Here is a 14327-nt window from a genome sequence, read left to right on the forward strand (position 1 = left end):
CTCCTATGTTATTCCACCATGTTTATCAAAGACACAGTATTTTAACTACTGTGTAGTGTAATTGCTTTAATACCATTTATGTACAAGCTGGAAGGTTAGTCCAGGTAGTTTGAAAAGAGTTGCAGATACAGACTATGATGGACCAAAGCTCAAAATGTTACTGCACAGCAGCTGTGTCCCTTTGGTGGGTAAGGTAGTCAATAAATGGTTTCCAGTTGGGCTGCAGTAGTTAAGCTGTACCTTACTGTTGTAATGGCTTGACCTACTCTTGTGTTTGCAAGTGTATTCACATGCTACTGATGTGTGGTGATGAGAATGATTGTAGACTACAAGTCAGAAAGCTTGATTCCATGGAAGATTAGAGCAAGAAAGTATCTTCTGAACTGCACAAGGGCATGGCAGGTGAGTCCCAACAGGACTGAAGCACAGAGCAAGTCCATAGAATACTGATAATCATTCCTAGCCTTGCCTAGTTACGTATTCACCTTGACTGAAAATTTCCTTTTTGCTGCACACTCAAAAGCTCTGAAAACAAAGATGTTCAAAATGACCTGATAATAAAGAAAAGTCCACTACATTAAATACAGTCTTTAAAGTCTTAATATGAATTGAAGAGAATTTCAAAGATCAACAGGTTAGAGGGGTTCCTGCACACCAAATGAATGATGGTATGTATTGACCAGTACATTTTCCAATCTTACAGAATATTTTATCTGGCTATGAGTGTGGCTTAGAGCTGCAATCCAAGAAAATGGGCAAAGACTCGAATTCAAGCCCAAAGCAGTATTACAGAAGTTAAAGCAGTATTCTATATGCCGGGTTTGCAGAGCTTAAGAAAGTGTTTGCAGATTTTTCACATATTTCATCCTGCTGGAACACTTAAAATGCAGCTCTGTGGGTTCTGATTACTTCCACTAACTCTGGTGCAGAGATTACCTCTTCTGCCAGTGGAATCTGGAAAAAAACTTGGACGCTTCCTATCCTGCAGATAAAATCCCAGCTGCATGCATGTGAAGATCTCATGCAGTACTGGGAGAGAAGCTGTGGACTCTTGCTGAATATGTCCTGGTATAGGACTTGCTTTGTTTAGCTTCTGATCAGGTGGCAGCCAGCAGCCGGGCAGTCTGAAATTACAAAGAGCATTTGTAAAGAAGAAGGGGGATGGAGAGGTCATGGGTTCATTGGAAAGCAGGGAGCCTGGAAACAACAGCACTATGCATTCATCCTCTTAGCTTGTGGAACACGGTTAAGTTTTAAGCAGCCATAAAATTCATGGTGCAGCTTATCTTTTTTCCTGCTGTTTTTTTGGTTTTTTTCTGAGCAGCCAGTTAAGAGGCAAACATAGATTACTGGCTTGTATATCAGAATGGACAACATAGGTGTCTACAGTCATTGCCAAGAGGATTCCCCCAGCAGTACCTGTCATGCAAGCAAGCAAGTTCCTTTGCAGAACTGTGTGCTGTCTCACTAGTTCTAATCCAAATATAATTACCTGGAATGGTCCAAGGGGTGTACAGCCCAGGTGTTATATACTTACTACTGCCTGTGGTATCTCCATGGCATTTGAAATCGACACAGTGATCAGATTTCACTGAATCCAAGTGTAAAATCTGTCTGCACCTTACTCTGTGTTGTGTTTTTTTAATACAAAATTGCCATTGCCTCCATTGATAATAGGTGCGAGTTTTTGACAATTTTGTTACAATTAAATGGAGGAAGGACAGTGCTTTAAGACCACCAGAAAATGAATGAATTTGTTATTTCCAAGTGTCTGGGTGGCATATCAAAGATTCAAAATATTAACTAAACTTGATGGTATGGGTTATTCTAAAGAACACTGGGCCAGCATCAAGTAAGCACATTGCTGCAGATATTCTGTGAACATCTGATGTTTGCTCCTTCTGGGGCTGGATACAACAGGGGGCTAATATCCATAAAACCTCTGGTCCACATTCAAGTACCTGAAGTTCAAAAGATGCTTCTGAACAGAGAAAGAAGTAGAGACAAACAAAACCACTATTACACTATTAAACATGATTTTTTATTCTTTCTGATTTAATAAACTGCTTCTACATATGCAGCAAGTTCTTGGCCAATTGACAGAAAAAAAGCATTTTCAAAAACATTTCAAGAACTGTTTTCTTAACATGACATTAAATGTGTAAAACTTTTCAACTGTGTTTTAGTCTGTTGTGTTTTTTCTGTGCCTGCACCCTCCCTTTAGCTGCTAGGAAAAAACATTTTGAGTCTGAGATACAAGAAATACAGAGCTTCAGAGGGTCTGGAAAGCAAAAGCCTGGTCCCACTTTTAGCCAGGCATTCCAGCCAGGCGTTCCTTGTCATAGTAGAGGATGGAAAGATCAAATGACAGGCCTCCTCACTGTTAGAACGTCAGTACTCCTGATCTAAGCTACTGTCACTGCAGAGAAATGCCAGTTTCTCCTTGACCTGCTCATAGAGCTAATGCTGTGGCATTGAAGGTAATTTCATTACCTTCAATACTCATCAAGTGAACCAAGAGTCGTAGGAAAAGCAACTAAATCTCCTTGGTTACATAAAGCCTAGTATAACTTGGCAGAGTGAAGAACCAGTTATTTGCCAGTGGTATAGAGGCTGCAGGATTCTTCCTGGAGACATCAGGAGGGAGATCTGGTGGTATTCCTGAAATCTGCTCTGAAGATGTGAGTTACCAATTCCTTGTGGAAGACAGGGTGAAGTAAAGACAATCTCTGTAGATTACATCCCAGAATTAGCAAATGAACTAGGAGCTATTCAGTCCAAGTTGATTGTATAGGACAGGGCAATGGTTGCAGAGATTGTTTCATTTCGATTGGAGGAGAAGTTCAAGTGTGAAAATAGCCTCTGTACTAACACACTACTGGACTCTTGAGAATATCAGTGGTTGAGTTAGATGTCAAAATAGGTCATTAAATTCAGGACAGGATATATCGTCTTATGACTGTTCCTCCAGAGCTATCTTTCTGGATTAGCTGATAGATGGGTTGGTTTTTCAATTCCTCCAGCATCTTGAAAGAATGCTAAAAAAGCAACTGGATAAAGACAGCACTGTATATCAAGGACTCATTAAAGAAATACAAACCAGCTTACTTAGGCAAGCCTTTACTGGTACTTGACATACTTTTCTACTAGGCCTCTGAATGCTCTGAAGGCAAGGATAAGGGTCAGATTTGACTCTCCATCCTGAAAGCTGATGGTGAAAGCAGGACAAGAACAGTGCACCTTCAGCCACCTGAATGGCTGAGGGGATGCACTGTGTCACTCTGTAGTGAAAGGTTCTTTATGATCAGCTGTGCCACGTGGCTGAATTTCAGCTAACTGGCTACCAAAGAATAAGCAGCCCTATTACAGCCCCCCTCTCTTAAAGTAGTACATTAAGTCTCTTGAAAAGTCCTTCAAGATTAAAATTCAAACAATTTACTACTGGCCATAGCCAGAAGACAAAGATGCTCACTGCTTTCTTATGAGTTTGTTTGGAATCCTCTGCAGGCTGTAAGCTCACTAAACTGTAGTTTTTTTCCTTCATATGCAAAGCTTCTAAAATGGGACTCTGGCGTTCAGAGATGATCTAATAAATAAACCTGGTTGCCTCTACCAAGTCCTTCATGGAAAGGAATTTCTTCTAGGTATAACCTTTTTTATTGTAGAGGCCCTGGTTTCCACCCACTTAAATTATTACCTGCTACTGGTGATTACATCATATTTACTTTGTGGGTGGAATCCTGGAAACTGAAAAGCTGGTAAGCATCTCATTTCACAGAAGTGGGAAATGAGATATCGGTCCCCAACAGTTATAATAATTTTATACACCATACACATTATCCCCATACAGAAAGAGATGCTCATAAATAATTCAGCCACACTCAAAAGTAATGTATAGGCTTAACAACAGAGGTGCTTAAAAAACCAGAATTGCACATTACTTCCAATGAAGTCAGCTGAAATTTAGGAAAAATATAAAAAGATAATACCTCAATTAGGAAATGCTTAAGTAGTCACTAACTACTCAGAACACTACTTTGATTCATTAGCTGCTCTCATCAAAGAAAAATTTGGGGCAAAGTATTCCCTCCACCCATTAGGAATTTGAATAGTCCAATTCTCTAATTCTTCTGTAATTCTTTAGTATATTCTACGTGTGGTATAATCCAGTACCAGGCTAGCAGCTCCAAGAAGAGCAGGATCTGCTAGATTTGAGACCACCACATCCACTGTTTTAACAGAGGACAGTGCCTGTCTATTTATCACATCTTTGACAGCATTAACGTAGTGGTTAGCTAGAACCCCAGAAAGGATCACAAGAGACGGGTTCACCGTGTGCAGAATGTTCACAACGCCAAGGCCCAGCGCTGTCCCAGCTGAAAGATGAAGTAAAAAGAAATTAAGTAGAATACTCAGAGCACTTCTGGCATCAGTGGGTGAAACAGTTCTGTTAGCAGCAAGTAACACTGGAAAGTCAGTTAAGTGTTTTGTTCCACAGAGTTTTATGTTATCAGGTAATATGTGTCTGCTATTAAATTTTCTTTTGAAAGTAAAAAAAGAAAAGGCAATTTTTTTTGCACAATAATGCATTATTCAATGTTATGGATGTGAAAAGACAAAACAAGGCATTAAGCATGCTTGTAAGCAAGGAGGAAATAGGAAAGCATCGCTCTACCACCTCAGTGTTAACCACTGTGTACAAGGAAGGACTATGCTTAAAACTAGTAAATCCATAAAATCCACCATGTAAAGTAGCACATAACATAAATTGCCTTTGCTACCTCTAACAGCCATTCACTTGTTTACAATGAAATGTCCCAGAATGTTCCATTATGATAAATTATAAAAAACTTATTTTTTAAAGCAGAGCCTTTTAATATTTTTTTTTTTTACTGGAACAGATACTTTTAACACTTCTGCTGACATTTTCTCCAACATTTATATTTAAAATCTCATTACCATTAGATATCTCAATTTCTATATTGAGAGAGCCTCAACATGTACAGGCTGCTTGTAGTGTTACAGTGAACTACCATTTCTGTATCCCCTAAAATACAACCATGGAAGTGTTTCACCCTCTGGACTATGTTCTCACCTGTTCTGAGAATGCTCTCTGCTTTTGTATTCCCAAGTTTAGCTGCTTGAATAAGGTGTGCAGCACTAACAATCTCCTCCTCCTTCATTGACATTCCTTCTACTAAAAGCAGATCATCTGAAAAGGAGAGAAAGCCAAGAGCAAAATATGATAACGTGGCAAGTCAGAGGGTGAAAAAAAAGAAAAAATATTTCCATCTCTTTTACTTGTATACTGAATCCTGAACAATCTGTTCAACTCTGAGTTTAGCTGAAGTAATCATAGCCATGTTATTTGGGACACTACTTGCAGAAGCAGGGAATCAAACTCAAACAGTTAAAGTGTGGTATATTTATATATATATATATATATATAAAAATATATAAAAATATATAAAAATATATATATTAATATATATATTATATATATTATATATTATATCTATATATAATATCCACTAGTCTTGTTGGACCCCAAAATAAATAAAATATAAATACTCTCATATTATTTAAGACTTAGAAGCCTTAGCTGAAAGACAATCACTGTGAAACCAAATGTCACAGAATGCCTGTCAGATTAATCTTCATCAAGCTTAAAAAGAAAAGACCAGCTGTACTGTGTGCTTCTGCAAGTTCTGAGACCAGTGGTTCCAAATGTTCCTTGCTACTGAAAATGATCTGTATTATGTATGCTGCCTGTGTACCTATTCTTGTCTCCTCCTAGAAAAAGAAGGCAGATTAATTTTTTCTTAATACCTTCTTTTCAAATGTCTTCCTATACTGCAGTTTAGTAACAGTGTTTTCAAACCCAGAGTAAATAGATACCATCGTGCAGTTTCTTAGCTTCTCTCTGTAACGCTATTCCTGAGGCATATGCTTCTATGCATCCTTGGCTGCCACACAGGCACTCTGGTCCATCTAAGGATACCACAATGTGCCCAAGCTCAGCAGCACAGAAAGAACTGCCATGGATCAATTCGTGCTGATGAACAATTCCACCTCCAATTCCTGCAAAGATATTAAGATTTCTTTTGTTTAAAAAAAGGACAAACAGCCCCTGCTCCCCAACAGTTTTTAAAGATTACAAGACACTGATATTTGCTTTATCCTGATGTAGACAAGATTAAATAATTTGCTTCAGTGATTTGACACTCTTAATACACAAGCTTATAGCTCCCTCCTATTCATATATGTATCAAAATGGTATATAATGTTTGTATTTTTTTAAACCTATGGATGGTACTGAAATATGACAGATCTTTTAAGCTTGTGAATCATACTCTTTATGCAGAAAACTATCCAAGTGGCCTTAAAATTTTGCACTTCAGAAGAGAAGTTCTAATGGTGTATTTAGACAGCTAAACCTGTGTGTTAAATGGCCAGGACAGATAAATGTGCAGGCCTCTGCCGCCCCTCCCCAAACTGGGTGTAGATTCATTCAGCTAATTCTTACTGCCACCATCTAAAAGACTATATACTTAACAAATGAGAAAAGTTACCCCACATTTGCATTTGGGAGTTAAGCATACTTTCGTATATTCAGTTGCTTATCTTCCAGATACATATTCTGCATTTCTAAAGTTGAAAAAGGATTAATCTGTAGAGCTGAAAAATGCCAAATTATTCCAGCTGAAGTTGCTCAGATTTTCCTTACTTGCCTGTGTAGCAGTACCAGAAGAACTTGTTTGATCAAAAAGTCTATAAACTATGGAAGTGGTTTTATTTGCCAGAATAAATTAAAAAGCACCCTATACCAAAAAAACAGTATAGCAAAAGAATTTTTGGTTTTCCAGGCACAGTCGTAATGTTTATGCCTAGCCTATAGAGCCTCTAAGTGATGGTGCTGGACTTTGGGTTTTACTGAACTACAACATACCCACCTGTACCAGTAATCAGTGTTACAAAATTTTCTATTCCTTTTCCATGACCAAATTTCCTCTCTGCTAGAGCAGCACAGTTTCCATCATTGTCCACCCAGACTGGCAGGTGCAAAGCATCAGATATAGGAGTTCTGAGATCCACAGAGCTCCACTCCTGAATGAGTTTTGTAGAGTGAAGCACAACTCCTTCTCGAGGGTTTACCCGTCCACCGGTGGAAATACCTAAGTCCCAGAAATACAGGAGAGAAAAATGAAAACTAAGTCTGTGTAACAGACTTGAAGTAAAAACCTATTTTTCTTTCTCTAATGACAACATTTTTTCCCCCTAATATTAGGCTTTGAAGCAGAGTATGAAAGTAAAAATTTTTGAAGTATTACTGGCAGTTACTCTTTAGACATGTACAGATCACAAAATCATTGAATGGTTCGGGTTGAAAGGGACTGCTGGAGATCATCTAGTCCAACCTCTCTGCTAGAGCAGGTTCACCTACAGCAAGTGGCACAGGATTCTGTCCGTGTGGGTTTTGAGTATCTCCAGAGAAGACGACTCCACAACCTCTCCAGGCAGTGTGTTTCAGTGCTCAGTCACCCTCAAAGTAAAGAAGACAGTTCATAGAATGCCACACCTCTAATCACAATGCACCAAGTATCTTTAGACTGACTAGATAGGTAGTGGTTGTTAGTCAGAGAGTTAATGTTCCTACTTCAGGCAAGATTGCAGCAAATCACTTAGTAGCTGCCTTTCTTGTTAGTGGGTACAAAAGACGTAACAGAAAAAATAAATTATTCAAATCCTGGAACTCTATTAGTGTCCAGAAGTCTGCTATTACTCTCAAGATTCAGAATGACTAAAATAATTACTAGACCTAGAGTATTGATTTTGCCTTAAAAACACACTGTTTTTGTGAAAGATCAAAACTGTGTTCAGGGATTTGTCTGCTGAACAAAGTAGGCCAGTAACCAGCTCTATTGGCCAGCCCAGTTTTTCCTAACTCTGGAGAGGCTTCCAGAGTTGGCAGCAGTCTCTCAGGACCACTGAAAAGCAGGTGTCTATAACGGAGGTATGTAGCTCTAGACAATTAAGTTTGAACATTTTCTTGTACAGAGCTTATATGACTGCCTCATATATGAAGATGGCTCCAGGGTTAATGCTGTAATGGAAAGCAGCCATAAAAGCTCCAAAACAAGCAGCTGAATTGAACATTAAAGGTGTAAAAAAGATCAGATTTGAAGGGCTAACATTTTTCCTTACATCTTTGTGTACTTAACACTGTTTTTGAAGTTCAAGTTAACTTTTCTTTGTAGTGTGTGATTCGGGTAAGTTTTCATCTGGAACAAACTACTTTTCTTTAGGAACGTTTCTCAGCTAAAATGAATATTCTATGTCCTTCTGAAAAATCCAGAACACATTAAACAACATCTTCATAAATAACTAATATTTAAGGACAAATCTCCTAGTCACCATCAAACTGAAGAAGTCCTGTCTGATACAAGCACAGTTTAATACAGTTTAATACACTGTTTAATACACAGTTTAATACACTGTACTGCAAGTGAACTAGAAGTCAGCAGAAGGGCTGCTTTTGTCTCTGCTAGCTACAAATTTACTCCTAACTTTCTTGCCTTTTTAGTTTGCCTTGGTGTATCTGAAAATTCTGCTGCACAGTTGATCCTAGCCCTAAAGAAAGGCTTACAGACAGCAAAGAGCTGTTTTGATAAACACTAAACACTGAGCATCTGATTCACAAGGCCAAGACAGCAGAGAGCTTCATAATCCAGAGTACTACAAAAACACATTTTAGATATAGTTTACCATAACAGATTGTTTAATGGTTGTTACAAACTGTAGAAACTTCAGTTTTTATAGTCAGCTTCTCATTTTTAGCTATTTAGAAATGTTTGTTTGTTAAGAATATGTAAGAACTTGAAGTACAGAAGATCCATTTTAGAGAGGTGTTTTAAATTAATGAGTAGTGATTTGATTTCATGTTGGAAAATACAGATGTAAAAAGTATTTGTTAACTTACCTACTCCCAAAATTCTGCAGTTTACATTTACTGCCTCTGATGCAGCCTCTACGCACATCTTTAGAATTAACGCTAGTCTGTCTTCATAGGTTTTAGGGTTGAGCTGGGTATACTTCTTAACTATTTCACCCTAGAAATTAAAAACAACAAAACATGCCCCACAGAAATGTATGTCATGATGAAATTTCTCTTCCACATAAATTACAAGTGAATTTGAAAATAGAGAGCCATAACTTATCTCTTTAAAAAAACACAAATGCTATACTTTAGTTTTTGGGCTTGCAGGCAACGTTCGTGACAGCTCTTGGGTACAAGTTTGTAAGATTAGGCATTGCATTCTGCTTCTGTAATCAACCCCCCATCTGAAATTAAATACACATTTTAAGGAACACATAGCTCATGTGAGGAAGTATCACCAGAGCTGCTGCAACTGTTGTTATGCATAAACCATGACAGAGCAATGTACTTAAGCTCAACACTGCGTAAAAAAAAAAAAAGTAACAATTGCTTAAAAAGGACGGAAAACCCACAGTGCTTTAAAAATAAAATCTTTCCAATCTGACTGCATTCTGAAAGGTTTCTGCACCAAAAAGGCAGAATCAGACAGACAGAAATGCTAGAAATTTCAAGGCAAAATTGACTATACTTTCAGAAATATCTTCTAAGTGATTAGACTTCTGAGTTACTTGCAATATCTGTGGAGTACCATCGTGTCATACATCATGACACTTGATGGTACCCAGAATAGTCTGGGTTTAAAGGGACCTCAAAGGTCATCCAGTTCCAACTCCCTACCATGGGAAGGGACACTGAACCAAACCAGGCTGCTCAGAGCTCCATCGAACCTGGCCTTGAACATTTCCAGGGATGCGGCATCCCAGACTCCTCTAGACAACCTGTTCCAGTGCCTCCCCATCCTACAACAAAGAACATCTTCCCAATATCTAATCTAAACCCACCCTCTTTCAGGCTGAAGGCATTCCCCTTTTCATGTCACTACATGCCCTTGTAAATACTTTGGAGAGGGTGGGGAGGGGCCATGAAGATTATTTTCAACCCTGTTCATGCTGTGTAATGAAAGTATTCATGATGCATGCTTGGAATCCATGGGCACTAAGGAATTAATTCAATGTTTACATGGCAGGATTAAGCCAGGAGACTGCTGAAGGCATCCTGTGTAACAGTGTTATTCTCCCTGTTAAATCCCCTGTACCATGCATCTCAGTGAACTGCACTGAATTAATGCAACTCAGTAAAGAGGAGTAACAATGACAGTCTATAAAAAAACATGGCTGAGTGATTGTTGCGAAAGAACTTGGAAAATTCCAAACTGATAATGGGTTTGAGTACTGGGTCCCACCATCTCAGTATCACATAAGTGACAGTTTGTGGATTTTGGATGCTTAGTTTCTTTTTCACTTTTAGGTTTGAGGGTGCATCAGAGAACTTGATTTGGAAGACAAGGTTGCAGCAAATATTATCAGAAGACATAAGGCCTTCTAAAAGGAATTTTTAAATCTTTTTTTTTTTTGTGAAAATAAAATTTAATCTCATATTCTGCCACTGGCTGTTAAATACTTACATCTGTTGTGTAAATTTTATTATGAAAGTCTGATTGTTTTCACTCTGATGTGCCAGCATTTCAATTTTCACAAATATAACTTCAAGCTCTGTAAAGTGGGCAGAATTTTTTACATTATTTTTTTCCAGTCTGTGTTGACTCATAGGAAAAAATGTGGTGTCAATTTTGCTTCTAAAAATATTACACTTTTAAAAGCTGTCTTTAAGACCTTGAAGATCTGTCAGACATCTCTGAAATGAAAATTTTCTCTTAATGTGAAAATTGTGGACTGTGTCAGATCCCTTTACATAACCCTTCATGCTTCAGGCACCTTATTCTACCTTCTGGGCAGTTATTATTGAACTGATCTAGTTATCTGCAAATATGAAGTATAACGGTAGGTGTAATTGTCCAATACTGTTAAGAACAAAAGCAAAATACTTCTCATCATGAATTTTATTCACATCTTTGAAACGCTGCAGAGTTCAGTAAATTGATTTGCTAGATGCTGGTTGTTGCTCAGAATGGTCTTGTGTCAATTAATGTAAGTATAAGGCAGTGGGGAAGCAAAAAAACTAATACTGCAGCCCTTCATGTTTTGCTTGACATACAAAACCTTGCAGGTTGAACCGAGTTACCTTTTAAGAAGAACCAACACATGCAAAAGCTGTTCTATTCGCCAAAGTCTGTAGTCAACCCACAAAGAAGCAGCTAAAACCCTGCACCACCAAATGGGCATTGCTAGTTTAACATCAGTCTTAGAAGAGCAAAGCAATAAGCAAGTTTTATCAGGACTGTATGAGAGGCAGGAAAGAAGGTGAGAAATCTTCTTTGTCCCTCAACAAAAGTTGATAATACTGCTTCGTTTTGGAGCTATTTGGCATCACAAGCCCGTACCCACAAAGCCCAGTGGAGTTGGCAGAATATCTAAAAGCACAACAGAATATTTACCTTCATACTGACGATTGCTACTCGGAGATTTGTTCCGCCTAGATCCACTGCCAGAGCACTCTGTGTCTCTAGAATATGGTCAATATCTTGAGAGATATTATCTTTGACAGGAGGAAAACAGAATTTCTTTTGCAATGGTTCTTTGAGGTCAATAGATTTAAGGAACTTCAAAATCCTTGGAACAGCATTACCATCTCCATATATTTTTGAGCTATAATACAAAAAAGAATTAATGTAATTTGAAATAACACTGGAATCTATAAAGTTCTTTGTATGGCAGAAGAGTGTAACAGTATCATTACAATATTATGATCTGGCGACTCTGCTAATACTGCAGCTCACACTATGACAGACTGTCATGAGACATGGTAGATAGTGACAGTAGTTTAAACAACACACACAGATCTTTCAAGTCTGGCATTAGCTCCATTTTGGAATATGAAACTGGAATGCAGAAAACTGGAAACTAGTGATACCAAAATCCCTGTAAAATTATCTTTAATGAAGCAGAAATAAAAATATGGGCAGTTTATGTGGTACAAATCAAGTAAGATGTACTTATTGCACAGATGCCAACTATGTAATAATAAACCATACATTCATGTCAGTTTTCAACATGACTGTTTCTAAAATATCATACACAGCATCAGATACTTGGTATTAAAGAATTCAGTTTTACTGTTCAGTTTAGATTCTTCAAAAATACTCTTTTTATCCTTGTCCTTAGTTGAACAAGTATCTATCAAACTTTATAAGAACTTAGATGAATGAGTCAGTACTCATTAGGGCTGAGGAATAAGGAAAAGCACCTTGCCAGAATTCTGCAGCTTCCCTGGAAGCTTGCACTCAGGACTCTCTATGCATCATGAGGTCAAATCAGTTATTGAGTATTGTGTCATAGAAGCACAGAATAGCTTGCATTGGAAGTGACCTCTTGAGATCATCTAGGCCAAGGCAGGTCACATTGACCAGGTGACAGAACTCATCCAGGTGGGATTTTAATGTCTCCAGGGAGGGAGACTCCACAACATACCTGGGCGATCTTTGCCTGTGGTCTGCCACCCTCAATGTAAAGCTCTTCTTCAAGTTGAGATGTAACTTGTGTTTTGGTTTATGGCCATTACCCCTTGTCCTGTTGCTGGGAACCACTGAGAGGAGTCTGGCACCATCCTCTGGGCACCCGCCTTGGAGATATTATTATATATTGAAGAGGCCCCCGCTCTCAGTTGTGCCTTGTCTTTGTCTAGACAGGGCCAGCTTCCACATTCTCTCTTTTCTCATAAGAGAGATGCTCCAGACCCCAAATAACAGAATCACAGAATAAACTAGGCTGGAAAAGACCTTTGACACAATTGAATCCAACATGTTACCTAACATTATCAGCTTAACCATGGCACTGAATGCCTCATCAAGTCTTTTAAACACCTCCAGGGACAGCAGCTCAACCATCTCCCTGGTGTCACGATCTGCTCATACGAACAGGGGTTGTGATGGTTCAGAGTGCAAAACACAACACAGTGGGGATTTCAGTATTAATCAAAACAAACCACTGTTTATTGAATGACCACAGCAAATGCGATAGAGGGATTAAGGGAGAGAAAAAAGATAGAGGAAGGGGGAGAGAGAAAGGGGTGGGCTTATAGCTACCAAACATAGAGATGAAATCCTTTGCATTCCGGCCGAGGACCCAACTGTTATGTCAGGGAGATCTCAAAGTCCTGGTTATCTCAGGGTTCTACTATAGTCCATTGCTGAGGGGGGGAACAGATCTTGAAGTAAGTCTATTGAAATGGCTGAGGGGAAAAAGGTATTGAAGATGGGTACAGACAGCCCACGTTCTCAGCAGGGTAAGTCAATATCAGCAGTGAGCAGGACCCATTGTGTTTCAGCACTGGTTTCTATGGGAAACCAGTCTAGGTCCAGTGAACACATCTGCAGGCAGCACTTAGCAGGCATCCTGCTTCAGTCAGGCCAGCACCCCTGGATCAGAATTACGGGGGTCTCAATCTCAGTCCTTAGGAGGGGGACATCAATCTCTGTCCATCATGGTGGTAGTGGAGCAGATGAAGGATTTTCCGTGGGAGGGCTACCAAAGTTGCTCCAGCAAGTTCATCTGGCCAAGAGGTGGGAGAATTCCTGGGCTATGGTCATGAAGCAGGTGCAAGCATATAGGGCGCGTCGCCCCTTGGCAGGCCCTGCTAGAAGCAGTCACTGTAGATACAGCTGTGAACAATCACTTGGCAGGCCAGAATTCTGCTCAGGGGCCTCAGGATTTTTGGAAGTTCATCCACCACCTGCAGGCCAGAATTCCAATCAGGCTCCAGATGTCTGTCCTTGGGATGGTCATGAGGCAAATGAGGAGAACTTCATACTACCTTTCACACCTGGGTAGCACATTCCAATGCTAAACCACTCTTTCTGTGAATAATTCTTTCTAATATCTAGCCTAAACTTCCACCTGGCTACAGCCTCTTGTCAGGGAGTTGTAGAGAGTGATAAGGTCTCCTTGAGCCTCCTTTTTTCCAGGCTGAACTCCCAGCTTCCTCAGCCATTCCTCATAGGATCTGTATTCCAGGCCCTTCACCACCCTTGTTGCCCTTCTCTGCATGAATTCAAGCATCTCAGCGTCCTTCCTAAATTGACAAATTGGACACAGCACTTGAGGTGTGGCCTCACCAGTGCTGAGTACAGGGGCAGAATGACCTCCCTGCTCCTGCTGGCCACACTGTTCCTGACACAGGCCAGGATGCCCTTGGCCTTCTTGGCCCCCAGGGCACACTGCTGGCTCATGTCCTGCTGGCTATGGACCAGCACCCCCAGGTCCCTTTCTGCCTG

At 39.5% G+C, this 14327-nt stretch overlaps 1 protein-coding gene across 1 annotated transcript in view; it reads right to left on the bottom strand.

Moving 5' to 3' along the window:
* Nucleotides 1–2019: 2019 nt before the first annotated feature.
* Nucleotides 2020–14327, bottom strand: part of GNE (glucosamine (UDP-N-acetyl)-2-epimerase/N-acetylmannosamine kinase) — a 35223-nt gene continuing 22915 nt past the window's right edge. Inside the window, exons 7-12 of the mRNA XM_059492642.1 lie at nucleotides 11493–11703; nucleotides 8981–9110; nucleotides 6954–7175; nucleotides 5899–6081; nucleotides 5096–5212; nucleotides 2020–4376 (exon numbers count right to left, since the gene is read on the bottom strand). Coding sequence (XP_059348625.1) covers nucleotides 4141–4376; nucleotides 5096–5212; nucleotides 5899–6081; nucleotides 6954–7175; nucleotides 8981–9110; nucleotides 11493–11703 — 1099 coding nt within the window. The 3' untranslated portion in view covers nucleotides 2020–4140. The remainder of the gene's footprint in view (nucleotides 4377–5095; nucleotides 5213–5898; nucleotides 6082–6953; nucleotides 7176–8980; nucleotides 9111–11492; nucleotides 11704–14327) is intronic.

This window comes from Ammospiza nelsoni, chromosome Z (assembly GCF_027579445.1).
Source record: "Ammospiza nelsoni isolate bAmmNel1 chromosome Z, bAmmNel1.pri, whole genome shotgun sequence".
Taxonomy (NCBI): Eukaryota; Metazoa; Chordata; class Aves; order Passeriformes; family Passerellidae; genus Ammospiza; species Ammospiza nelsoni.